The 27,737-nt window shown below is 33.9% G+C and overlaps 3 protein-coding genes across 3 annotated transcripts; all 3 read left to right on the top strand.

The window, feature by feature from the left end:
- The first annotated feature begins 350 nt into the window (after positions 1-350).
- Positions 351-1,803, top strand: LOC149217826 (NAC domain-containing protein 22-like). The gene is made up of 3 exons (XM_089391431.1): positions 351-546; positions 723-991; positions 1,194-1,803. The coding sequence occupies exons 1-3, from the start codon at positions 351-353 to the stop codon at positions 1,644-1,646; spliced, it is 918 nt and encodes a 305-aa protein (XP_089247557.1). The 3' UTR covers positions 1,647-1,803.
- Positions 1,804-18,930: 17,127 nt separating this feature from the next.
- Positions 18,931-20,378, top strand: LOC149217825 (NAC domain-containing protein 22-like). The gene is made up of 3 exons (XM_089391430.1): positions 18,931-19,126; positions 19,298-19,563; positions 19,769-20,378. Exons 1-3 carry the CDS (start codon positions 18,931-18,933, stop codon positions 20,219-20,221), a joined length of 915 nt encoding a protein of 304 aa, XP_089247556.1. The 3' UTR covers positions 20,222-20,378.
- Positions 20,379-24,135: 3,757 nt separating this feature from the next.
- LOC149217824 (uncharacterized) lies at positions 24,136-25,168 on the top strand. Its single transcript, XM_089390369.1, has 3 exons — positions 24,136-24,153; positions 24,274-24,510; positions 24,716-25,168. The coding sequence occupies exons 1-3, from the start codon at positions 24,136-24,138 to the stop codon at positions 25,166-25,168; spliced, it is 708 nt and encodes a 235-aa protein (XP_089246495.1).
- The last annotated feature ends 2,569 nt before the right edge of the window (positions 25,169-27,737 follow it).

Here is a 27,737-nt window from a genome sequence, read left to right as displayed (position 1 = left end):
GACAAATTACGTATTACAAACGAGTAACCCTATTTAAAGAAAGAATTATTGAAACTTTCCTCGAAACAGAACGATTTCCTGTAGGGTGCTTTTCACTGCGTGTAGAAAGCGAGTAAAAGGGACGTTTGAACGAGACTTTTCAGAATGATTTTTCAATGGTCATAAAATGGACCACCTCCCTCAACGCGTTGACCATTTGATGGGCCTCCTCCCACTTATTCTGATCTTCGTTAGCAATACCGTGAAAGAAATCTGTAATTTACCTAAGAAATATGCACCGTCATTAAGATGTATATATGTGCGCGGCAGGGAAGCAATTTGTAAGAATGCAAGGAAAAATAAAAATGGCCATGCTGGATGAAATATACAACGATGGGGATGTCCAGGGAGCATTAATGGACGTTCCAGGCTTTAGGTTCTATCCAACAGAAGAGGAATTGGTTGGCTTTTATTTGAGGAAAAAGATCCAGAGCGACCATCCCCTCATATTTGATATAATCATACCAACCTTGGACTTGTATCGATATGAACCCTGGGAATTACCAGGTACCATTAAATCAACTCTCTGGAGGTTTTCTTGTTTTGAAGTAAATTTGGTCTTGCAAGTTTCCTGGTTTAATTCAGAACAGGACTATTTAGGTCTGAGAGCTATTCCACACACGATTTTTTCAGTTGAAAAGAAAAGAAAGTGAATATTAACTCATGTATTTTTATTCTTGCAGGTTTGGCTCATGATGTTGGCGAGAAACAGTGGTTTTTCTTCGTTCCACGAGTCCATGGAAAGTCATCCTCTCGGCCTAACAGATTGACGGTGTCTGGTTTCTGGAAGGCGACCGGTGCAGACAAAGCAGTTCGCAACGAGCTGCTTCAGTGTATCGGTCTAAAGAAAACTCTGGTGTTTTATAAAGGAAAAGCCCCAGGCTCGCAGAAGACGGACTGGATCATGAATGAGTACAGGTTGCCAAATTTCAACTCTTCCACAACCAAGGTAGTTTTCCCATATTTTTCCAGTATTGTGCTTTATATATAACCTGGATCTTTTATTCCATTATTATTTGTTGATTAAACCAAGGTTCAGAGCGATATTTACGCGTTGGTTTTAGAGGAGCCAGGTGCTCTATCAGGGTGCAGAGCACCCCACTTCTCTTTTCTTGGTGCAGATATACTGAAGTTATTTACGTTTGCATGTGCAGAAAGACATGGATATGGTGTTATGTCGCATATACAGAAAGGCTGTTTCTTGGAAATCCATGGAACAACGCGCAAAACCTAATCACGCTCAGAAAGAAAATCCAGTTTTTTCAGCTGGTGATGAATATGAAGATAGCCCGTCAAATTCATTCACCGTTAATGGCAGCTTCCAATTATCAAATGAAATGCCAGAGACCGGATTTTCTTCAGTACATTATGACAATCAAGAGGGAGAGTGTTCTTCCGATCTAAGTAAAAGAAACGATGAATGTAACCTCTTTGACGTCCTGGAGCCGATCATGTGTTGTGAAGAGGCTATGGTATTGAGGACCCCTAAAGCCTGCAAGCCACCGCCATTAGAGTTGCCCACATTGTCCATGGACAGCTTGTTTAGCAGTCCATCGGCAAACAACCTAAGTGCGTGGACACCTTATGCTCTTCTATCTAACCCGTAGCCATTCCATTGTTTAAAATTTAAATAGCATTAGGCCTGTTTGTGAAGTGAGGAGTGCTGTACATGATAGACGAAAATGTGCCGAAGATTTCTCATTTATGCTGCAGTATCTAAATGTTTTAGATCTCAGAGGCTGGTACTCCCTTTACAATTCTAAGAGTCTCTCCCTCCAAATTTGCCATGGTAAAGCTGGTTATATGGTTAATCTTTCAATAGTTAAGTGTCTTTGTTTCAATTGTTTAGACAGATGACCCATTTTATAAGAGATATCAGAAATAAATATACTACCATGGTATCTGATATGGCAGAAATAAGTATGCTATCATGACAAAAATATGTATGCCCATTTATAACAAATATGTGTAAAATAAGGCTCATTGATAGGAACAAATTACAACACAAAGTGCAGGTTGGAACTCAGTCTAAAGGTTCGTATGCTTAGAAATAAAAGAAAAACCTTAAGAAAGCAGAAAGAGGGGAGAAGGTAGGTATATTTAGAAATCTAAAAAATATAATAGAGAAAAAAAGGGGCATGTTTATCACAGATTTTTAGCTTAACCCATTCATAAATTTAATTTCACTTTAATTATGTTATAGATTTATGGAATAGCCGCATTCAGTTTAAGCAATTAATTATTAACTATTTATCCATACTTTAAAACTTTCCACTGTTATTTCTAACCAATTTTAAATAAATAAATATTAGAAAAAAAACACTTTAACATAAATCATTTTAATTTTGAGGCAAAGATTATAAAAAAAATAGCTTCGATTACGTACAATGAATATATCACAACACGAAATTAGATATCAAATTATCCTTTGAGCATGGATAAATCATCATACTATGTATGTATCACGGTTGTCTTATCAAAATAGTCGTAAAACTACTCACAAAAATAATAATATTAAATTCACAAGTACAACTGTACATAATAAAGGACAATAAAGGTAAAACATCCTAGTATCACAATCATGAAGACAAAGTACAACACATTAACCTTCAACCCATCCCTAATGGGCACAACAATGTTATATTTGCATGTAGGAATACAAGGATAAAATTTTCTATTGTGGCAATCAAGAAGACATAATATAATACATTGGCCATCATCTCATCCAACTTAGGAAAGTAAGTATTTTCAACTCATTTAAACTATGGAATTTAAAATATCTTCCGAAGACCTACCTAGGACCTCTATAATCTATGCAAGCACAATGTAACAATAACAAGGTATTGGAAAACATCTTACTAAGTTGTACAATGTTGTACAAGGAGCTCAACAACAAGATTGCAACTATCCAATCCTAAGAACTTGCACTCCACACTCTTCACTTACATTTGCCAATCCCACTACCTGTAGAACATACATCCCATAAACACTATGCTTGTTACAAGAATAAATACATGTCATTTCAATATCCTTTTCATAGGTATCATCACATCAACTAATAATCTTTAGAAAATCCTTTGTATAATTGTTTATTGTTGGAATCACGATTGTCATTAGACAAAGGAAATCCCCTTCCTTTATAAATAGAATATGTAAAAGAGACCAATACTAAAATATGGGTAAGTGCACAAATAATCCTTAGGTTAATTGAAGAAAAAATCACTAAGAGAAGCACTACACTAAGAATTTATCTCCCATGGTGTAATAGGGTTTGTAGAACCTCTAAGGTTTTGCACGACCCATGCCTCTATGTCTGCATGTTAATCACTTCTTTAAGTAAGATGTTAAGTCCTCCAAGAATGTCTCCTCAACTTAAGCATTCCTCGTCAATTTATGTGCAAGGTGGATTGAATTTTCCTAATGCTATATTGTAAATCAAGTCCACAAATCCTTCCTCCAAGGTGATAACTCTACAAAGTTCTTAGGCTTCTCATCAAGTGCACCATTACAGAATATGTCAAAATACTACATGTGTCCACTATCAACTACCACATCCAAAAGTATGTTTTCCTGTCATTGATTCCTTGGTAAGCTTACACCATATAAGTTATTGAAATGTAAGTCCATTAGAAATTAAGAAAAAGGTGATACAAATCAACAAAACTGATATATCACATGAACTACTCCACTGATTAGGTGGAAACACTTTCTATGTAACCAAAATTTAACACTCCATATTCGCAAGGAATATTTTTTCAACCACCATTCTTCTCTCTATGTACATCAATCGTACATGCCACCTCCAAATATAAGTTTACTTCATCATTGGAATTAATCACTAATCCCATAAAATGTTCTCAAACTACTACCAAACATCACTCTCCTTCGTTATGCCAACACCCCACACATATTCTACAAAATTGGAAGGCTCTCTAATGAAATAAGTCAATGAAACATGGGTTTCAATATTTTAGAAGATATACTTGTCCTAATAAAAATTTTGGCATCTTACACATGTTGTTATGCACCTTATAAATTCTAGGCAATCCATTCTTGCTTTTGCAAACTCAAGTACAACGCAAGGGGCCAGTGTTTCTATGCCTTTCTTTGCTCAAATTTCAAAGCACTAATTTAAACCCATTTAGTCATGAAATCAATTTCATATCTAGTGATCATCCCTTGAACATCAAACTTAACCACATTATGTAGATCTATCATGCATAAAATTGAAGGAGGAATCTCCACTAAACTAGGAATAAATAAAACATCATTCATATTAATAACATAACCTTAAGGCATCTAGAGAGATATAGAGTTGAACCCCTTAATACGAAAATTAGCATCATCACCCTTATCCAATTGCATTCCTTTCTATTTCTCTTGAAATATAAAATAATTATTCCTATTATAAGTGATATTTCTTGAAGCACCACTATCCACATACCATCAAACACTGAATAAGGTGTTGGTGAATAAACAAAGGGCCTTGGAGAAGGTATTATCAAAATTTTATGCTAATGTATTCAATTTAGTAGAAATGTATGCACTCCTTTTAATTTTGTTTCTACTACTACTTGGCCTTCCCTTTCTTTTTTCCTAGATGTTTGCTAGAACAAAATCCTTTTTATCTTATTATAGAAAATTTGGGGTAAAATTTGGATTTAAAAAAATAGATGTCCTACCAACATGAACTTTGAAAGAACCAATAGGAATTAATATGTTGACATTATCTGTAAGGGAAATATCCTTATAAGTTTACGAAAATTTCAAATGAATGCACTCCATGGACGTGTAATCAAATTTTGAATCCAAAAAGTACTTACTTTGCATACTTTTGATAGACAAGCATATGTTATTATCCTCCTTAGGAGGTTGATTTTACACATCAAATTTTCTCTAATGTGACACCCACAACATTTTGCATGGGTTACATATTTATTAATTTTGTTTGGGAAACATATTCACTACCCATCTTTAGTCATCTCCATCCTTTATGTATTTCCGTAGTCACCTCACTAATGGGGGAACTCCCTTGCACTTCACCTATACTACAACCTTTCCTAGTACTACACAATTTCTTCCCAACACTTAACAAATTAGATAATATTTTCATTATCATGACTACATTGGACAAAGTTTCTAGCAGAGAGAAGAGTTATTCAATGCAATTGAAACCAAATCCTAATCTTAAACCTTCATTCTTATGGAATACGACTATTGATGGTATTGATGGTGTTAGATGCTAAGTGTATGTGTAGTGATAAGGTTATGGAGTAGTGTATTCTTAAGAACTATTGGAGAGTGTAGATGATTCAGTCTATGAGTGTTAATTGCTACATAATGAGTCGATCTGAAGCATGATGCAGAATAGATCAAAATTGAATCTGCTTAAGTAGAGATTGTTTTGGAGAATTTTGTATGTTGTTGGGTAGTGTTTTCTATGGTGACTCTCACACTTATTTTTTCAATATTTGTTGATGCATTTGGAACATACCCATAGTGTCTTTTTTGTTGATTGTAGTATGGAACATTATATTTTTGTGAGGGACTCATTGTATTTAGTTTTTATGTAGACACCGTTTTTCTAGATTGGAGAGCATATGTTTTGTGGAGTTTTCATTTTGATTTGATAATGAGATCCTGTTGTTGAGAGCATGTCTGCAAAGCTATTTCTTGTTCCGTAAAGTGCCTTGGATCCAGTTTGGAAATAGATGAAGGGAGGTCTGCATAGTGGTAGAGGAGCAGTGACTTCATGAGAGAGGTCCAGTGATATCAAATCTTTAGTGAAAAGAAGATTTCACATCCAATGGTAATTGAATAGTACAATAAGAGTTGGGCAAGGATTGTTGATCGTGGTGGATTTCAATGGATGATAGTATTTAGATCCATGTGAGAACAAAGTCTTCTGAGTTGATCAGTAATATCGAGTATACTAGTCGATCAGTGTTGGAATATTATATATGAGGTTGAGTCTCCATGCTAATGGGAGTTAGAAAGATATGTGATAGACAAATTTCTTGACATAATAGAAATTTCAAGTAGAGCAGCAACATCAAGGGTGGTTTTTCTCCCGAAAGTGTTTTGAACAAAAATATTGTGTCTCTTGTGTGGATGTGCTTTTGATGCATTGATTATTGTTGCGCTCCTCATTATTTTTTTTAGCTTCTTATATGTTTTATATGCATAGACAATCTAATGTGTTTTTGGTGTATATATGTGTGAATCAGTAAAAGTAATAATTGGTAAAAACTGCTAAGATGTCACACTACAGATTCACCCCCCCAGTAATGCTCAAAGGTTTCCATCAAGCTCTTGAAGGGCTATGGAACCATCCTGAGGAGGGAAAGTTCCTGATATTCGATTGGGATTTTGAAGTCCTAAGGGGGCATGAGGAATTTGATGGTCGGGGAAGTGTACGTTAGTGAGTGTGGGGGGAGTAGGCTTGCCTTGCGAGATGCCCAAACTAAGTGGGTAATGGGACTAGATGCTTGCCTTGGAACATGAGGTCTAAGACTTGGTGCGAGCCTTGTGGCCAACCTTAGGCTATAGTATAAACTGATGAGGCTTTATGCCTAGTTCCTAAAGTTGGGAAAAATGACATAGATTCCTTGGGATTTCCCTGGTGTTGTGTAACTTTGGAGCCTTGATGGTATACTAGTTTAATAGAGGGTGTAGGGAAAGTGTGAAATAATAAATAACTAAATCAAATAAACTAGAAAGTTAAATGATTCAACTAAACTTTGGGATGAAGTTCCTTAAAGACGGGGAATATGTAATGCCCAGTAATAATAATAATAATAGTAATGAATAGATCAAATAATATTAAAATATACGTAAATAAATAATAATGAAAACATAATAACAGTATATAAGCAATGAATAAAATATAATAACCGTAAATAAATAAAATAGTAAATCATAAACTAGAGTTCGAAATAAATATATAAGAAAATAAATTATAAAAATAGTAAGAATAAGAAAAGTTATCAAAAGTAAAATTTAATAAAATAAGAAAAAATTAAATTGAAAGATATATTGAATTAAGTAAAACTTAAAACAAAGAAATAAAGGTTTGCATGTTAGCACATGGATTGTGTGCATGTGGATCCATTTCCAATCCCTCTGCATTTTTTCAACCTATTGCTCTGTTTAATGGAAAAATAGGGGGATGAGATCCATTGATTCTATTAGAAGAAGAATATGTTGAGAGAAAGGATTCCCTAGAAGTAGTAGTTGATTGAGGGCTTGGGGGAGGCGAGCTGTAGAAATTTTATGTGTAGTTGAGCCTACGGTTGGGTAAAGAGTTGTCCCAAAAAAAATTGTTTTTATTAGCAAGATTCAAATAGTGTTCAACTCTAAAATCATGAGTTAGGAATATCGGTGCTATAGGTAAGTCATATCTACTCATGTTTTTTGAAAATTCTATGCTAATTAGTTGAATAGTTTGTGTCTTAATTATTAATCATATAATTGATATAATTAGTTATATATTTTAAGTTTGGGTTGTAATAAACAATATGAGTTTGAAATGTCAATGTTTGGATAATTTTAATTTTTTTTTTGGTTTTTGGATTGCATAGGAAGAAGGATGAATGGTTATTTCTAAAAAAAAAGTTCTCAAGGAATTGTTAAAGAAGTTTAGAATGGAAGAATGGCTAGCTATCAACACTTCCATCATCACTAGATGCAATCTAAGAAAAGATGATGAATCAACTTAGGTGAATCGAACTATGCTTAGATAAATTATTTGTAGCCTCTTCTACCCAACAACATCAAGTAAAACTATCATGCAAGTTGTTGCCATAATAGAAAGGTTTAAATTAGCCCTTAAAAAAATTTATCCATTACCTGTAAAAAGAATCTTACAATATTTGAAGGCCATCATTTACATTGGTTTAGGGTATCCAAAATGTGAGAAATTTTCCTCAACTACATATATAGATCCCAATGGTGCTGGTAGTGTAAATGATAGGAAGAGCACAATTGGAGTTCCTTCTTCATATGAGATTTTTTAGTGGCTTGGTTAAGAAAAAAGTAGACATCAACCTCATTTTCCATAACTAAAGAAAAGTAAATAGTAGTCATTACATGTTCTACTGAAATTTTGAGGATGAAGAAGTGTTTGCATGACATGAAGGTAATATGTGATGGAGTGATTACTATTATCTATGATAATACAAGTGCTATAAGTATGTCTAAGAATCATGTTCTCCATTCCAAAATCAAGAATATATCCGTAAAGTACCATTTTCTTAATGCTTTGTCATGTATATAATGTATTGCAAATTTCGAAGGAATATAAAGAAAACCAAACCGTTTTTCCTCATTTTCGGCTCTAGGAGAAAAATGTCTGTGCATATCTTCTGTGACTTCCATTGTATTTTTCTTGTTTTTTAAGAACCCATTTGCAAGAATTATTTGTACAAGGTTAAAACATACAGTTGATATCAAAGAAATTTCGGATTCAAGGGGATGCCTTTATGGCTAAGGGATTTTTCTTATGCCTTTAGTAGACCATGTTACATTGAAAGATCTATAAGATTGAACCTTTTACTGAGAAGAAATGGTGAATAGTGGAAAGGTAGATATCAGGAAATTAAACGACAAAGTTTTGAGTCGTGGAAGATCAATATGAGGGACTTTTTGGTGGATAAATATTCGTGGATCAATGTGGTTCTGGGTACTAAACCAAACACAATTTTAAATGAAGACTAGATAAAGTTAAATGAAAAGGGAAAGAACACAATATGATTGTGCATCTCAGATTTAGTATTACTGGATGTTTTTGGAGAAGTTACAATAAAAATATTTATGGGACAAGTTAAGGACTTTGTATTAGTCTAAGTCCATGGTAAATAATTTTTTCCTATGAAATAAGTTGTATAAGCTAAGGATGAAGGATGAAGACTCAGTGACAGAGAATCTAAAATCCTTTAATAATGCTGTAAGTCATTTATTATTTGTTTATATTAATATTTTAGGTAAGGATAAGTGCATTAGTTTTTTATGTTCTCTTCCAAACTCATGGAATAGTTTAGTTATTGCCATAGGTGGTAACACAACTAACTAAAAATCTAACAAAATAGTCGCATTCTTGTTAATAGAGGAGATGTGATAGGAAAACATGGAGAGTTAGAATGAAGATTCTTTGTTTATGAGAGGACACTTCCAAAATATGAATAAAAATAAGTACTCTAGTGGGAGATCTAAATTTCCGCAAAACGTTGTAAATTTATGTTGAAAATGCAAAAAAAAATCCAAAACTCCTACGAAAGGAGAGCGATCTGATGATGTTCATTCTATAGAGGAAAAAACCACCTTAGATGAAGGTGGGGATATGTAATTGGATTATTCAAGTATACATGTAGATTATGAGATATGGTTGATTGAATAAGGTACATCTTGTTATATGACTCCCATTAAGGATTGGTTTCATGAGTATGAGAGATATGATGGTGGTGAAGTATTCATAGGTGATGATAGGAAGACGATAATCATATGATGAGGAAGATTCAAGTTAAATATTATACTTGGAAGGATTTGAGCATTATTTGGTGTTAAACACATTCTAGGATTGGCTAGAAATATATTTTCTATAAGAAAGATAGAGGATGTACCTATAAAAATAGTGCTCGAGAAAGATACTTGCAATATTTCTCGAGGATCATTGTTATGGATAAGGGGAGTTAAAATTAGATCTATATAAAAGTTGCTAAGTATATATATTTTATTGATTGGCGCAACAATACCATTGTTTATGGGAGTGGAAGCAAAGAAACCTTGTAGTCTTTGGCGAAAAGACTATAATGTGGTATCAAGGATTGGGACATATTAGAGAGAAGGACCTTCAAAAAATACATGGTAATTGTATGGGAGGAGGTATGTCTAACTTCTCGCTAGATTTTGATTTTTGTGAACATTGTGTATATGGGATGCATAATTAGATGAGGTTTTGCTATAGTGCTAGGAGGGAAAAGGAATATTAGAGCTAATGCAAAGTGATGATTTCAGACATATGTTGGTTCCATCACCAGGTAAATCTATTTACTACATTAATTTATAGATTAATTCTTAATGAATACATGGATATATTTCTTCAGGAAGAAATATGAAGTATTTGACAGCTATAAAGAATTTAAGGATCTGGTGGAAAATCAAACAGTGAAAAATATTATGGTGTTGAGGATAGATAATGGTGAAGAGTTCTAAAAGAAGGAATTTGGAAAGTTCTATAAGAAGTACGATATAGCATGGTAAAATATTTCTCCATACACACCTTATAAAAATGGAGTGATAGAGATAATGAACAAGATGTTTATGGAAAAATCAAGGAGCATGCTCAGTGGTGCTATATTAGGACAAGAATTATGAGAAGATGTAGTGGATATTATATGGTACTAGTTAATATATCACATTCATCAGTGTTGGAGGATAAGACTCCACATGAGGTATGGACTAGTAACAAATCCTCTCTCTCACATCTCAGGGTATTTTCATCTGATGTATATGTACAGACTCCAAAGGAGAAAAGAACCAAATTGGATAGTCAATACAAAAGGTGAATCTTTATTAGGTATAAATATGGTTTAAAATATTACAAGCTTTAGAATCGAGAAAAAAACAAATCTTGTGTATCGTTGAGATGTGTTATTTACAGAAGTGAACGATATCATAAAACGCGAAGTTTTTCCAAGCGGAAAGGAATGAGAGAAGATAGAGTTTAAACTGAAGGATGAAGAATCAAAATCAATAGAAGAATAGGAATTAGAAGAAGAAGAGCCACATAGTCTGCTTTTGAGGAGATTAGTTTAGGAAAGAAGATAACCATATATATATATATATATATTCCATTTGATTCCCAATCAATATTTTCTTCATCTATTAGTGGTGATGATCATAGGACTGTCAGGGAGGTATTTGATTCATAGAATGGAACAATATGTAAAAGGTGATGGTTGAATAAATGGTATGTTTGGATAAGAACGAGGGTTGGTACCTAATGGAGTTGTTAGCTAGAAGAAAAATCATTGGTAGAAAATGGGTGTTTAAGAAGAAGTTGAATGTATAGGGAAAAGTGGAGAAATACAAATCTTGGTTAGTAGCAAAAGGTTATTCCCTAGTTTTTGGAATTTATTTTGGTTATATTTTTTCTCTTGTTTCTAAGTTAGATTTTATTAAATTAATTTTATATTTTGTTGTTGCATCTAATTTATACATTAAATAGATGGATGTGAAGATTTCACTCTTACATGGGGATCTGGAAGTAAAGATCTACATGAATTAGCCGAAAGGATTTGCAGTGAAAGGTAAAAAAGAATTATTATGAAAACTAGAAAGGTCTATGTATGGTTTAAAGCAATCACCAAGGATTTTGTATCAAAATTTTGATACATGTATATAGGAACTTGACTTCAAAAAGAGAAAATAAAATCACTCTGTGTTTTTCAATTTAGTTGGTAATCATATTATTTATTCGGTAGTGTATGTTGATGATATGTAACTGGTTGGAAATGATAGGTATATTATCTAGGATGTGAAGACCCAATTGTCCTCTAAATTTGACATGAAGGATCTTGGTGCTACAAATTTTATTTTGGGCATGGAAATTAAAAGAGATTGGGAAAATAGGAAACTATGGTTAAATAAGAAGAAGTATGTCGAGACAATATTGCAAAGGTTTAATACGCAGGAGAGTAAACTAGTGAAGGTTCCTATTCCTGTAGTTGTAAAGTTATCTGCAGACCAATGTCCAAATACAAAGGAAGAGGAAGAGGACATGTCTTGCATTCGATACGAAAGTGTTATTAAAACTTTGATGTATGAAATGGTATCTACTAGACCAAACATTGCACATGTAGTGGAAGCATTGTGTAGGTTAATGAAAAAACTAGGGAGGGAGTGTTAGATAGTAGTAAAAACGATTTTGAAGTAATTACGTGGCACTACTAAATAGGGTTTGCACTACCAAGGAACACCAAGATTGGATGGAGTGTTGAACATACATGGATTTGTTGATGTTGATTGGGATGAATATCTGAATCAGAGAATATATACTAGTATGTGTGTGTTTAAACTATTTGGAGCAATTAGTTAGATGGGCAAGAGACAATTTTTGGTGGAATTTTCAACTATAAAAGTTAAATATGTGGTAGCCACACATCCAAGCAAGGAGTTAATTCGGTCACAAATATTGAGTTCATGTATGGAGTTGGTACAAAAAGCTATAAGGATAGATTGTGATAACCAAAGTGCAATTTCGTTGGCAAAGAACCCTTCTTATTGTTTGAATACAAAGCATATTGATGTTCAATATCACTTTATGAGGCATATGGCTGAAGACATAAAGGTGTTGCTGGTAAAGGTGGACATTTAAAGAATGTTTCAGATGCATTGAAATTTTTTGTCAGAACTAAGAATTTTTTTGGTCTAAATTAACAAAGGACATTAGTTCACTAGATTGGTGATTGTGTACTCTTGTGGCCCCTTATATGTGAAGAAAACAAATGGGGGAATCTTTTATATGTTTATATTCCTTGAAAAACTATATTTTTTGGGTGGTTTTGCGCATGGTTTTACATGTGATTTTGCACATGGTTTTACACGTGGTGCTTTTGCCCATGATTTTGTAGATTTGGTCAAAGGAATCGTGATTATATTATAATCCACAGTTAATGCATTGGAGGTTTATGAATGATTCAAAATGTATATAATGTATTATAACATTGAAATGAATATAATTAAAAATCAATCTAGTTTTCCTGATTTTGGGTTCCATGAGAAAATTTTCTATGCGTATTTTCTGCGATTTCCATGATATCTTTTCTATTTTTAAGAATTCATTTGAAAGCACTATTTGTATATGAACAAAACCAATAGGTTGGATCATATAACAACAAAGCAACAAGTTACTATTATAGTTATCAATCCTCTTTCACGGGAGTCAGTTGAGTATTTTAGTTAATATTTTTTGTGTGGAACTACTCAAAAGTATGCAGAGAGGGTAATCATTAGATGTGAGATTTAATTCTTCCTCCAATTCATGTTTACACTTCACATTTGAATAAACCTATAATAATATAATTTGAAAATAAAATTAAAACATGTAGCTTTATTCTTTCCCTTTCAAAACTGTTTACCCCCTTGTTTTGTGGATAAATTCCTTTTGCAGATAGAAGCAATCTCCCTAGACCTAGTGGCTTACTCTAGAAACAACCAAGGAAAATTTGCAATGTTTTTCCTTAGATATGTTTGAAATATGTCCCATGGGAGGTAAACCTACTTGGAATATGATGTAAGCTTCATCCTTTTCCTTACTTCTTAGCTCAATCTCCAACTCCAATTTCTAAAAGTGAACCTACAAATCGTCCAAAACAAGCAAGAGAACCAAAACGTATAAAATAACATATACAAATATCTCTAAACAATAAGTCAAGGAATAATGATAGATATATATATATATATATATATATATGTGTGTGTGTGTGTGTGTATATATATATATATATGTATATATATATATATATGTATATATATATATATATGTATATATATATATATATATGAGACATAATGTATAGGAGAAATAATGCACTTTTGTATTAACAAAGGCAAGAAAAGATTACAACCCTTGACCTCGTGAATCTCTCCCAACTATATTTTCCTTCTTTTTCCACAATGGTAAGCCTTCAATCACACCTAAAGAACATGGATGGATTATGGACCTTTAGACACGCATGAGCAACATAAGGGCATAATTTAGAGTCTCCAAAAGCCAACCCAGACTCCATGGCATGTGTTGGATTTATAGGGTAATGAGATGGTTTGGAATTTACCATTCTAGGGCTTAGATCCACTTAGAGGGAGGAAAGTTATAGGAGATAAGAGATAATACCTCAATAGTATGACTTCATGAAATAGTTAAAACTACTTTTGAAGCTTCTAAAGAGAAAAAAAACGAAATTGATTTCTTATTTTTACACATTTCCAGCTATCATCGCACTTTTTTAGGAAGAAAAATGCGCTAAGTAGTGTAGGATGCATGTATGCAAATTGGGCTAGCATAGGTTGTCTTGAAGACAAGTGTGATTATCCACAAAATTAGGGTTTTTAGCTAATGTATTCCATAATTCTTTTAACTTATGGAAAGAAGATATTTTTTTGTAGGGGATTAATGCAAGGTGTCAATAGATGATGATAGATTTAGGTTCAAGGCCATTTGTTTGAATGCGAGAAAATGACCTGTAACACCATAGATGAAATAATCATCTTAAATATTATTGGTTCTTTTAAACTTGATTTTTTTAGTATATTTTTTTTTAAGCCCTGTTTCACATCAAAATTAACCTCATGACATTTCTTGTGAGATTGCTAACAAACTACACATTTCCAGATATTATACTAAATCTCTTACATTCTTTTTGTACTCTCAATGCAACAAAAAAGATTTGTTAAATTCATCTTCACTTTATTTAATTGTGATTCAAAGTTATTTTGATGTTGTTTTATGGGGATATAATCCCTACTAAATTTTTAGTTCAAACTTCATTTAAAAAAACCTACTTTAAAAAAAATTAAAACTATCCCAAAAAATTCTAAAGAAATAAAAATTATAAATATAAATAAAAACAAATGCACTTTGTAAATAATAATATTACACCCAATTACACTTTCCACCGCTACATAACATGGCTTAAGAAAACGATACTGGTTGAGAAGAATGGCCGCCGCTGCAGCAAACCCTACCTCGTTGACGAAAATCCCTGAAGACGCACAGGCGCGGCCGCCATTGTCAAACGCCGATTCTGTACAGGTTAAGGCTGTAGAGGCCGCAATATGGAAGCAGGTATTGAATAAAACTGAGGAAGCAGGAGCGAAATCTGGCGCCGACTCAGAGGCCGGAACAGGGGAATCACCTCGGAAAATATATGTGAACCAGGATCTGACGCGTCTCCCTGCATGCCTGCAACAGGAGAAGATCCTCGTAGCGGCTGAAGAGATAAACTTGGATCTGTCTTTTTATTGTGAAAAGAAAACTAATATGAATGCGGATTTTGGGATGCATTTGAGACCTGCTCCGGAGGGAGCCTCGGTCTACGTCCGGGGGTCTATTGTCAGGTTTTCTGGCAATTTCGCCATCAATGACTGTAGCATTGAAATTTACCCTCGGAGTTTTGTGGACAACAGAAAGGAGTCTGCAGGGGAACCAGAACCTAAATCGCTGGTGAATAACCCTCCCTATCCTCGCCATGGGGCTAAGATTTCCTGGACCCGTTGGAGCCGAGTAGCAAGGGCCAGATCTGAACCAGATCTGCATGAAGAGTTACATGTTTTCCAGATCTAGGTCAACCTCTCGGGCAAAACAACAATGCAATGGGCACGCGCAACGGATCTTGTGCAGGACCTCTTGCAAAATCTTGAAGGCCGGCTGGGGATCCCCTCATCTTGCCTCAGACTAATATACAAGGGTAAGCAACTTCTGAATACCCTTCCTCTCTCTTATTACAGCATTCAGAGGGATGCCTCTATTGTAGCTACTTTTCGTTTGAGAGGGGGTTCCTTCAGGCAGACCTCCTCCGCCCCTTCTTTCTCTTATAAAGAGGTTGTCCGCAAAGATGCTACACATTCACAGCCCTCTTCAACAGCAGGCCATCCATTTGAGGCTCCAAAGCCTTTTCTGGTAGACAAATCAGAGGACATTCCTTCCATCAATCTCTCCCATCCTGGAATTGATAATCGATATCAGCTTTTTGTAGAATCTGCACTTGTATGTAGATTTAATGGGCTATGGCCTCGCACATCAGATCTATACCAATGGATTCATACCAACTGGACTAAAAAAAGCCAGATATACTTATGTTCAAAAGGATTCTTCATTGTGGTTTTTGACCTAAATGAAGATTACCAGAAGGCCTTAATGGGAGGCCCTTGGTTCTGGGGCTCGGCTGGGCTTTTTCTTACTCCTTGGTTTCCAGACTTCGACCCTTCTACAGCTGTTATCACCAAGATCCCCATTTGGGTCAGGCTTCCGAACCTTCCAGCGCATCTATGGCATGTCTTGGTCTTCATAGCCATTGCAGAAACTTTAGGACGCTACCTGGCTGTAGATTCTTCTCGGAAGGAAAATGGGCTCTACACCTATGGTAGAATCTGTGCAGAAATAGATATTAGCAGAGGATTGCCGGATCAAATTAATCTCAAGTATGGAGATTTCCATTGGACTCAAACCTTGGATTACGAGAATACAGCGTTCCGTTGCCGCCATTGTCATCAGACAGGACACCTCCAAAGTTCCTGTCCCCAGTATCTCGACAAAAAGAAGAATCTGAAGCGCAAGCCCAAGTCTAAAAGTTGGAACCACTGTGCGCCTCCTCCCCCTGTGGACGATTCAGAGTCCCCCAGTTCGGATGAGGAGAACATTGCTGCAGATGGGAAAAACGTTGAGATTCCGATGGAAGCTCCCTTGGACGATCCGGTAAACCCTTCCGTTTCTCAGATATCCCAGAAACGTTCTCATCTCACTTCGTCCTCAGACTCTGAGAAGGATATTTCGCCGCCTGGGCAGAATAGTCTCCAACTTGTTTCAGCTCAGCCAAACTCCTCTGAATGGGTCAAAGTTAGCAAGAAAAAAGGGAAAAAAAGTCGGGTAATAGTAACAGCCCCCTCAGGGTAGTTCTCTCTGCTCAGTTCCAGTTCTTTGTTATTCCATGTTCTCTTTAGCCCTCTCCTGGTTCTTCGCCATGGAGCAAGGTGGAGCCTATCTTCTTGGGCTCCCTTGCTTTTCTGCTTCGCTTGCATGCAAGCCTGTTTGTACGATACTCCTCTTACTTTAATAGAATTAGTCTTTACTCAGAAAAAAAAAAACATGGCTTAAGAAAATGTTTCATTTAATTCAATTCACTTCCATGTATATATGCAATAAATTCTACAAGTCCTTTTCGGAAGGAAAACACATGCGAAAGTCAATTTGTGAAGGTTGATTATAGCTTTCGACTCGATAGGAAATATTTAAAGTTAGTGTACAAAAATTATAAAACATTTATTATTTTCCTATATTATAATTACTATTCGATTATATGATAGTTACTATTTGATTATATGATATTTTTTTTTATTAATTATAAATATTGCATAATTTTAGTCTTTTCTAAATATAAAAATAATGAAAAATAAAATCGATCCATAAATATATTTAAAATTAGTAATAAATGTTTTTTCATGTCCTATAAAAATCAATAATATAAATTATAATTTAAAAAAATATTACATTAAAAAATCAAAATTTTTCCAGAAATTTCATCAACCACACTTGTTTAAAATGTGACCTACCAAATCTTGTATGATAAATACAATGAAAACATGCCTTCCTTTAACAGGAAACTACTGGTACATTGTATTTCTCAAAAATATACTTTTAGCTTATAGATATGTCCTTTACCTATTGAGCCAACATTACTAAACTGAAATTTTAAATTTAAATAATTTTGTACATTAAATTAATAATTAATAATAACATGATTTTGATATGATTTCTTTAAATTAGCGAATTGAAATAAATATTTTAAATTATATTTTATAATTTCTATTATAATATAATTAATTTTTGTAGTCATTAAAATTCAATACTTAATACATTTGAATAAATATTAAATCAGTTAGTTTATAATACATTTCATATTACTGAAATTAAAAAAAATACCATAAAACAGATTTAATTATAACTTTATTTTAAATTATTATTATTATTATTATTTATAAAAAAAATTAATATATAAATTAATATTTAAATATATTTTTAAAAAAATATGTAAAAAAATTAACTATAGAAAATTCTCTCATATTATTATTATAATAGAGATATTTAACTTACAATAATCTTTTTTACAATATCATAAATTAATATCATGGTTTACCTATACTACATTTCCAAAAAAAAACATAACTAATATCCATATAATATATTTTTAATTAATCAATCAAATTAGAAAGGAAACAACACTGTAACAAAATTTTATGATAAATATTATTAAAAACATTTTAAGATATTTGATAGAAAATAAATTTAAACGCTGTAACAAAATTTTATGATAAATATTATTAAAAACATTTTAAAATATTTAATAGAAAATAAATTTCTACTATTCAACTTATAATAATTAATAATTATAATTATAATTTTTAAATTTAAATCAATAATTAAAAGCTTAATTTAACTGACCGACAAAATAACGTTTTAAAATTTATAGTTTCAACCTTTTACGGTAGAAAAGAGAGCTTTGATTACAACTCGTCAAAATGACCTTTTTAACTTTTATAAGTTGAACCATTTAGTCTAGCTGATGAAAGATAATCGGGGGAAGTGATTTAGCTAACCTTTCGATTACAACCCAAACAAAACCGAAAGGTAGATGAACATATACGCTCCACGTTCATGGGCATAGACACGGCAACGAGCGCAATTGACCTACGAATTTCGTGGCACTGTAGTGGGCCGCGGCAATCACCCACGGAGCGAATTAGAAGGTTCATTAGTGGCCTTTGACAAAATTTTCACCACGTTATTTTGAAAATACTATAATTTAATGGACAAATTACGTATTACAAGTGAGAAACCCTATTTAAAGAAAGAATTATTGAAACTTTCATCCAAACAGAACGATTTCCTGTAGGGTGCTTTTGACTGCGTGTAGAAGGCGATTTAAAGGGACGTTTGAACCACCTCCCTCAACGCGTTGACCATTTGATCGGCTTCCTCCCACTTGTTCTGATCTTCGTTAGCAATACCGTGAAAGAAATCTGTAATTTACCTAAGAAATATGCACCGTCATTAAGATGTATATATGTGCGCGGCAGGGAAGCAATTTGTAAGAATGTCAAGGAAAAATAAAAATGGCCATGCTGGATGAAATATACAACGATGGGGATGTCCAGGGACCATTAATGGACGTTCCAGGCTTTAGGTTCTATCCAACAGAAGAGGAATTGGTTGGCTTTTATTTGAGGAAAAAGATCCAGAGCGACCATCCCCTCATATTTGATATAATCATACCAACCTTGGACTTGTATCGATATGAACCCTGGGAATTACCAGGTACCATTAAATCAACTCTCTGGAGTTTTTCTTGTTTCGAAGTAAATTTGGTCTTGCAAGTTTCCTGGTTTAATTCAGAACAGGACTATTTAGGTCTGAGAGCTATTCCACACGATTTTTTCAGTTGAAAAAAAAAACTGAATATTAACTCATGTATTTTTATTCTTGCAGGTTTGGCTCATGATGTTGGCGAGAAACAGTGGTTTTTCTTCGTTCCACGAGTCCATGGAAAGTCATCCTCTCGGCCTAACAGATTGACGGTGTCTGGTTTCTGGAAGGCGACCGGTGCAGACAAAGCAGTTCGCAACGAGCTGCTTCGGTGTATCGGTCTAAAGAAAACTCTGGTGTTTTATAAAGGAAAAGCCCCAGGCTCGCAGAAGACGGACTGGATCATGAATGAGTACAGGTTGCCAAATTTCAACTCTTCCACAACCAAGGTAGTTTTCCCATATTTTTCCAGTATTGTGCTTTATATATAACCTGGATCTTTTATTCCATTATTATTTGTTGATTAAACCAAGGTTCAGAGCGATATTTACGCGTTGGTTTTAGAGGAGCCAGGTGCTCTATCAGGGTGCAGAGCACCCCACTTCTCTTTTCTTGGTGCAGATATACTGAAGTTATTTACGTTTGCATGTGCAGAAAGACATGGATATGGTGTTATGTCGCATATACAGAAAGGCTGTTTCTTGGAAATCCATGGAACAACGCGCAAAACCTAATCACGCTCAGAAAGAAAATCCAGTTTTTTCAGCTGGTGATGAATATGAAGATAGCCCGTCAAATTCATTCACCGTTAATGGCAGCTTCCAATTATCAAATGAAATGCCAGAGACCGGATTTTCTTCAGTACATTATGACAATCAAGAGGGAGAGTGTTCTTCCGATCTAAGTAAAAGAAACGATGAATGTAACCTCTTTGACGTCCTGGAGCCGATCATGTGTTGTGAAGAGGCTATGGTATTGAGGACCCCTAAAGCCTGCAAGCCACCGCCATTAGAGTTGCCCACATTGTCCATGGACAGCTTGTTTAGCAGTCCATCGGCAAACAACCTAAGTGCGTGGACACCTTATGCTCTTCTATCTAACCCGTAGCCATTCCATTGTTTAAAATTTAAATAGCATTAGGCCTGTTTGTGAAGTGAGGAGTGCTGTACATGATAGACGAAAATGTGCCGAAGATTTCTCATTTATGCTGCAGTATCTAAATGTTTTAGATCTCAGAGGCTGGTACTCCCTTTACAATTCTAAGAGTCTCTCCCTCCAAATTTGCCATGGTAAAGCTGGTTATATGGTTAATCTTTCAATAGTTAAGTGTCTTTGTTTCAATTGTTTAGACAGATGACCCATTTTATAAGAGATATCAGAAATAAATATACTACCATGGTATCTGATATGGCAGAAATAAGTATGCTATCATGACAAAAATATGTATGCCCATTTATAACAAATATGTGTAAAATAAGGCTCATTGATAGGAACAAATTACAACACAAAGTGCAGGTTGGAACTCAGTCTAAAGGTTCGTATGCTTAGAAATAAAAGAAAAACCTTAAGAAAGCAGAAAGAGGGGAGAAGGTAGGTATATTTAGAAATCTAAAAAATATAATAGAGAAAAAAAGGGGCATGTTTATCACAGATTTTTAGCTTAACCCATTCATAAATTTAATTTCACTTTAATTATGTTATAGATTTATGGAATAGCCGCATTCAGTTTAAGCAATTAATTATTAACTATTTATCCATACTTTAAAACTTTCCACTGTTATTTCTAACCAATTTTAAATAAATAAATATTAGAAAAAAAACACTTTAACATAAATCATTTTAATTTTGAGGCAAAGATTATAAAAAAAATAGCTTCGATTACGTACAATGAATATATCACAACACGAAATTAGATATCAAATTATCCTTTGAGCATGGATAAATCATCATACTATGTATGTATCACGGTTGTCTTATCAAAATAGTCGTAAAACTACTCACAAAAATAATAATATTAAATTCACAAGTACAACTGTACATAATAAAGGACAATAAAGGTAAAACATCCTAGTATCACAATCATGGAGACAAAGTACAACACATTAACCTTCAACCCATCCCTAATGGGCACAACAATGTTATATTTGCATGTAGGAATACAAGGATAAAATTTTCTATTGTGGCAATCAAGAAGACATAATATAATACATTGGCCATCATCTCATCCAACTTAGGAAAGTAAGTATTTTCAACTCATTTAAACTATGGAATGTAAAATATCTTCCGAAGACCTACCTAGGACCTCTATAATCTATGCAAGCACAATGTAACAATAACAAGGTATTGGAAAACATCTTACTAAGTTGTACAATGTTGTACAAGGAGCTCAACAACAAGATTGCAACTATCCAATCCTAAGAACTTGCACTCCACACTCTTCACTTACATTTGCCAATCCCACTACCTGTAGAACATACATCCCATAAACACTATGCTTGTTACAAGAATAAATACATGTCATTTCAATATCCTTTTCATAGGTATCATCACATCAACTAATAATCTTTAGAAAATCCTTTGTATAATTGTTTATTGTTGGAATCACGATTGTCATTAGACAAAGGAAATCCCCTTCCTTTATAAATAGAATATGTAAAAGAGAGCAATACTAAAATATGGGTAAGTGCACAAATAATCCTTAGGTTAATTGAAGAAAAAATCACTAAGAGAAGCACTACACTAAGAATTTATCTCCCATGGTGTAATAGGGTTTGTAGAACCTCTAAGGTTTTGCACGACCCATGCCTCTATGTCTGCATGTTAATCACTTCTTTAAGTAAGATGTTAAGTCCTCCAAGAATGTCTCCTCAACTTAAGCATTCCTCGTCAATTTATGTGCAAGGTGGATTGAATTTTCCTAATGCTATATTGTAAATCAAGTCCACAAATCCTTCCTCCAAGGTGATAACTCTACAAAGTTCTTAGGCTTCTCATCAAGTGCACCATTACAGAATATGTCAAAATACTACATGTGTCCACTATCAACTACCACATCCAAAAGTATGTTTTCCTGTCATTGATTCCTTGGTAAGCTTACACCATATAAGTTATTGAAATGTAAGTCCATTAGAAATTAAGAAAAAGGTGATACAAATCAACAAAACTGATATATCACATGAACTACTCCACTGATTAGGTGGAAACGCTTTCTATGTAACCAAAATTTAACACTCCATATTCGCAAGGAATATTTTTTCAACCACCATTCTTCTCTCTATGTACATCAATCGTACATGCCACCTCCAAATATAAGTTTACTTCATCATTGGAATTAATCACTAATCCCATAAAATGTTCTCAAACTACTACCAAACATCACTCTCCTTCGTTATGCCAACACCCCACACATATTCTACAAAATTGGAAGGCTCTCTAATGAAATAAGTCAATGAAACATGGGTTTCAATATTTTAGAAGATATACTTGTCCTAATAAAAATTTTGGCATCTTACACATGTTGTTATGCACCTTATAAATTCTAGGCAATCCATTCTTGCTTTTGCAAACTCAAGTACAACGCAAGGGGCCAGTGTTTCTATGCCTTTCTTTGCTCAAATTTCAAAGCACTAATTTAAACCCATTTAGTCATGAAATCAATTTCATATCTAGTGATCATCCCTTGAACATCAAACTTAACCACATTATGTAGATCTATCATGCATAAAATTGAAGGAGGAATCTCCACTAAACTAGGAATAAATAAAACATCATTCATATTAATAACATAACCTTAAGGCATCTAGAGAGATATAGAGTTGAACCCCTTAATACGAAAATTAGCATCATCACCCTTATCCAATTGCATTCCTTTCTATTTCTCTTGAAATATAAAATAATTATTCCTATTATAAGTGATATTTCTTGAAGCACACTATCCACATACCATCAAACACTGAATAAGGTGTTGGTGAATAAACAAAGGGCCTTGGAGAAGGTATTATCAAAATTTTATGCTAATGTATTCAATTTAGTAGAAATGTATGCACTCCTTTTAATTTTGTTTCTACTACTACTTGGCCTTCCCTTTCTTTTTTCCTAGATGTTTGCTAGAACAAAATCCTTTTTATCTTATTATAGAAAATTTGGGGTAAAATTTGGATTTAAAAAAATAGATGTCCTACCAACATGAACTTTGAAAGAACCAATAGGAATTAATATGTTGACATTATCTGTAAGGGAAATATCCTTATAAGTTTACGAAAATTTCAAATGAATGCACTCCATGGACGTGTAATCAAATTTTGAATCCAAAAAGTACTTACTTTGCATACTTTTGATAGACAAGCATATGTTATTATCCTCCTTAGGAGGTTGATTTTACACATCAAATTTTCTCTAATGTGACACCCACAACATTTTGCATGGGTTACATATTTATTAATTTTGTTTGGGAAACATATTCACTACCCATCTTTAGTCATCTCCATCCTTTATGTATTTCCGTAGTCACCTCACTAATGGGGGAACTCCCTTGCACTTCACCTATACTACAACCTTTCCTAGTACTACACAATTTCTTCCCAACACTTAACAAATTAGATAATATTTTCATTATCATGACTACATTGGACAAAGTTTCTAGCAGAGAGAAGAGTTATTCAATGCAATTGAAACCAAATCCTAATCTTAAACCTTCATTCTTATGGAATACGACTATTGATGGTATTGATGGTGTTAGATGCTAAGTGTATGTGTAGTGATAAGGTTATGGAGTAGTGTATTCTTAAGAACTATTGGAGAGTGTAGATGATTCAGTCTATGAGTGTTAATTGCTACATAATGAGTCGATCTGAAGCATGATGCAGAATAGATCAAAATTGAATCTGCTTAAGTAGAGATTGTTTTGGAGAATTTTGTATGTTGTTGGGTAGTGTTTTCTATGGTGACTCTCACACTTATTTTTTCAATATTTGTTGATGCATTTGGAACATACCCATAGTGTCTTTTTTGTTGATTGTAGTATGGAACATTATATTTTTGTGAGGGACTCATTGTATTTAGTTTTTATGTAGACACCGTTTTTCTAGATTGGAGAGCATATGTTTTGTGGAGTTTTCATTTTGATTTGATAATGAGATCCTGTTGTTGGCGAGAAACAGTGGTTTTTCTTCGTTCCACGAGTCCATGGAAAGTCATCCTCTCGGCCTAACAGATTGACGGTGTCTGGTTTCTGGAAGGCGACCGGCGCAGAGAGAGCAGTTCGCAACGAGCTGCTTCAGTGTATCGGTCTAAAGAAAACTCTGGTGTTTTATAAAGGAAAAGCCCCATACTCGCAGAAGACGGACTGGATCATGAATGAGTACAGGTTGCCAAATTTCAACTCTTCCACAACCAAGGTAGTTTTCCCATATTTTTCCAGTCTTGTGCTTTATATATAACCTGGATCTTGTATTCCATTATTATTTGTTAATTAAACCAAGGTTAAGAGCGATATTTACGCGTTGGTTTTAGAGGAGCCAGGTGCTCTATCAGGGTGGAGAGCACCCCACTTCTCTTTTCTCGGTGCAGATATACTGAAGTTATTTACGTTGACATGTGCAGAAAAACATGGATATGGTGTTATGTCGCATATACAGAAAGGCTGTTTCTTGCAAATCCATGGAACAACGCGCAAAACCTAATCACGCTCAGAAAGAAAATCCAGTTTTTTCAGCTGGTGATGAATATGAAGATAGCCCGTCAAATTCATTCACTGTTAATGGCAGCTTCCAATTATCAAATGAAATGCCAGAGACCGGATTTTCTTCAGTACATTATGACAATCAAGAGAGAGAGTGTTCTTCCGATCTAAGTAAAAGAAACGATGAATGTAACCTCTTTGACTGCCTAGAGCCGATCATGTGTTGTGAAGAGACTATGGTATTGAGGAACCCTAAAGACTGCAAGCTACCGCAATTAGAGTTGCCCACATTGTCCATGGACTGCTTGTTTAGCAGTCCATCGGCAAACAACCTAAGTGCGTGGACACCTTATGCTCTTCTATCTAACCCGTAGCCATTCCATAGTTTAAAATTTAAATACCATTAGGCCTGTTTGTGAAGTGAGGAGTACTGTACATGATAGACGAAAATGTGCCGAAGATTTCTCATTTATGCCGCAGTATCTAAATGTTTTAGATCTCAGAGGCTGGTACTCCTTTTACAATTCTTAGAGTCTCTCCCTCCAAAATTGCCATGGTAAAGCTGGTTATATTGTTAATCTTTCAATAGTTAAGTGTCTTTGTTTCAATTGTTTAGACAGATGACCCATTTTATAAGAGATATCAGAAATAAATATACTACCATGGTATCTGATATGGCAGAAATAAGTATGCTATGATGACAAAAATATATATGCCCATTTATAATAAATATGTGTAAAATAAGGCTCATTGATAGGAACAAATTACTACACAAAGTGCATGTTGGAACTCTCCTCAATTTATGTGCAAGGTGGATTGAATTTTCCTAATGCTATATTGTAAATCAAGTCCGCAAATCCTTCCTCCAAGGTGAACTCTACAAAGTTCCTAGGCTTCTCATCAAGTGCACCATTATAGAATATGCCAAAGTACCGCATGTGTCCACTATCAACTACCACATCCAAAAAGTATGTTTTCCTGTCATTGATTCCTTGGTAAGCTTACACCATATAAGTTATTAAAATGTAAGTCCATTAGAAATTAAGAAAAAGGTAATACAAATCAACAAAACCTATATATCACATGAACTACTCCACTGATTAGGTGGAAACACTTTCTATATAACCAAAATTTAACACTCCATATTCGCAAGGAATATTTTTTCAACCACCATTCTTCTCTCTATGTACGTCAATTGTACATGCCACCTCCAAATATAAGTTTACTTCATCATTGGAATCAATCACTAATCCCATAAAATGTTCTCAAACAACTACCAAACATCACTCTCCTTCATTACGCCAACACCCCACACATATTCTACAAAATTGAAAGGCTCTCTAATGAAATAAGTCAATGAAACATGGGTTTCAATATTTTAGAAGAAATACTTGTCGTAATAAAATTTTTGGCATCTTACACATGTTGTTATGCACCTTATAAATTCTAGGCAATCCATCCTTGCTTTTGCAAACTCAAGTACAACGCAAGGGACAGTGTTTCTATGCCTTTCTTTGCCCAAATTTCAAAGCACTAATTTAAACCCATTTAGTCATGAAATCAATTTCATATCTAGTGATCATCCCTTGAACATCAAACTTAACCACATTATGTAGATCTATCATGCATAAAATTGAAGGAGGACTCTCCACTAAACTAGGAATAAATAAAACATCATTCATATTAATAACATAACCTTAACGCATCTAGAAAGATATAGAGCTGAACCCCTTAATAGGAAAATTAGCATCATCACCCTTATACAATTGCATTCCTTTCTATTTCTCTTGAAATATAAAAAAATTATTCCTATTATAAGTCATATTTCTTGAAGCACCACTATCCACATACCATCAAACACTGAATAAGGTGTTGGTGAATAAACAAATGGCCTTGGAGAAGGTATTGTCAAAATTTTATGTTAATGTATTCAATTTAGTAGAAATGTATGCACTCCTTTTAATTTTGTTTCTACTACTACTTGGCCTTCCCTTTCTTTTTTCCTAGATGTTTGCTAGAACAAAATCCTTTTTATCTTACTATAGAAAATTTGGGGTAAAATTTGGATCTAAAAAAATAGATGTCCTACCAACATGAACTTTGAAAGAACCAATAGGAATTAAGATGTTGACATTATCGATAAGGGAAATATCCTTATGAGTTTACAAAATTTTCAAATGAATGCACTCAATGGACGTGTAATCAAATTTTGAATCCAAAAAATACTTACTTTGCATACTTTTGATAGACCAGCGTATGTTATTATCCTCCTTGGGAGGTTGATTTTACACATCAAATTTTCTCTAATGTGACACCCACAACATTTTGCATGGGTTACATATTTATTAATTTTGTTTGGGAAACATATTTACTACCCATATTGAGTCATCTCCATCCTTTATGTATTTCCTTAGTCACCTCACTAATGGGGGAACTCCCTTGCACTTCACCTATACTACAACCTTTCCTAGTACTACACAATTTCTTCCCAACACTTAACAAATTAGATAATATTTTCATTATCATGACTACATTGGACAAAGTTTCTAGGAGAGAGAAGAGTTATTCAATGCGATTGAAACCAAATCCTAATATTAAACCTTCATTCTTATGGAATATGACTAAACTCTCAACTATGTGATATTCACAACATAACTATCCAGTCAATCTATGTGAACCAAGCAAGTGGAAAAAACCTTATTTCTCATGTTCATATTGCAAGAAATATTCACAGTAATGTACAACTCTACCAAAAAAATAACAAAATACCTTGGTTGTATGATTATTTATAATATGAGGACTAAAATTATCCTCCATTAGATAAATAATGATTTGGTTTTTATTGGCCCCATTTTTTCTATAATAATCCAATTAATAAGTATCAATACGAATAATAACCTTGCTCTCAATAGGAACTCAAGGTTCAACCTCTTGCGATGTCAT

Source organism: Pinus tabuliformis, chromosome 1_1, assembly GCF_031772625.1.
Source record: "Pinus tabuliformis cultivar Carrire ecotype Pingquan chromosome 1_1, CPIR1, whole genome shotgun sequence".
Taxonomy (NCBI): Eukaryota; Viridiplantae; Streptophyta; class Pinopsida; order Pinales; family Pinaceae; genus Pinus; species Pinus tabuliformis.
The sequence above is the reverse complement of the archived record's forward strand: the minus strand, read 5'-3'. Positions and strand labels throughout refer to the sequence as shown.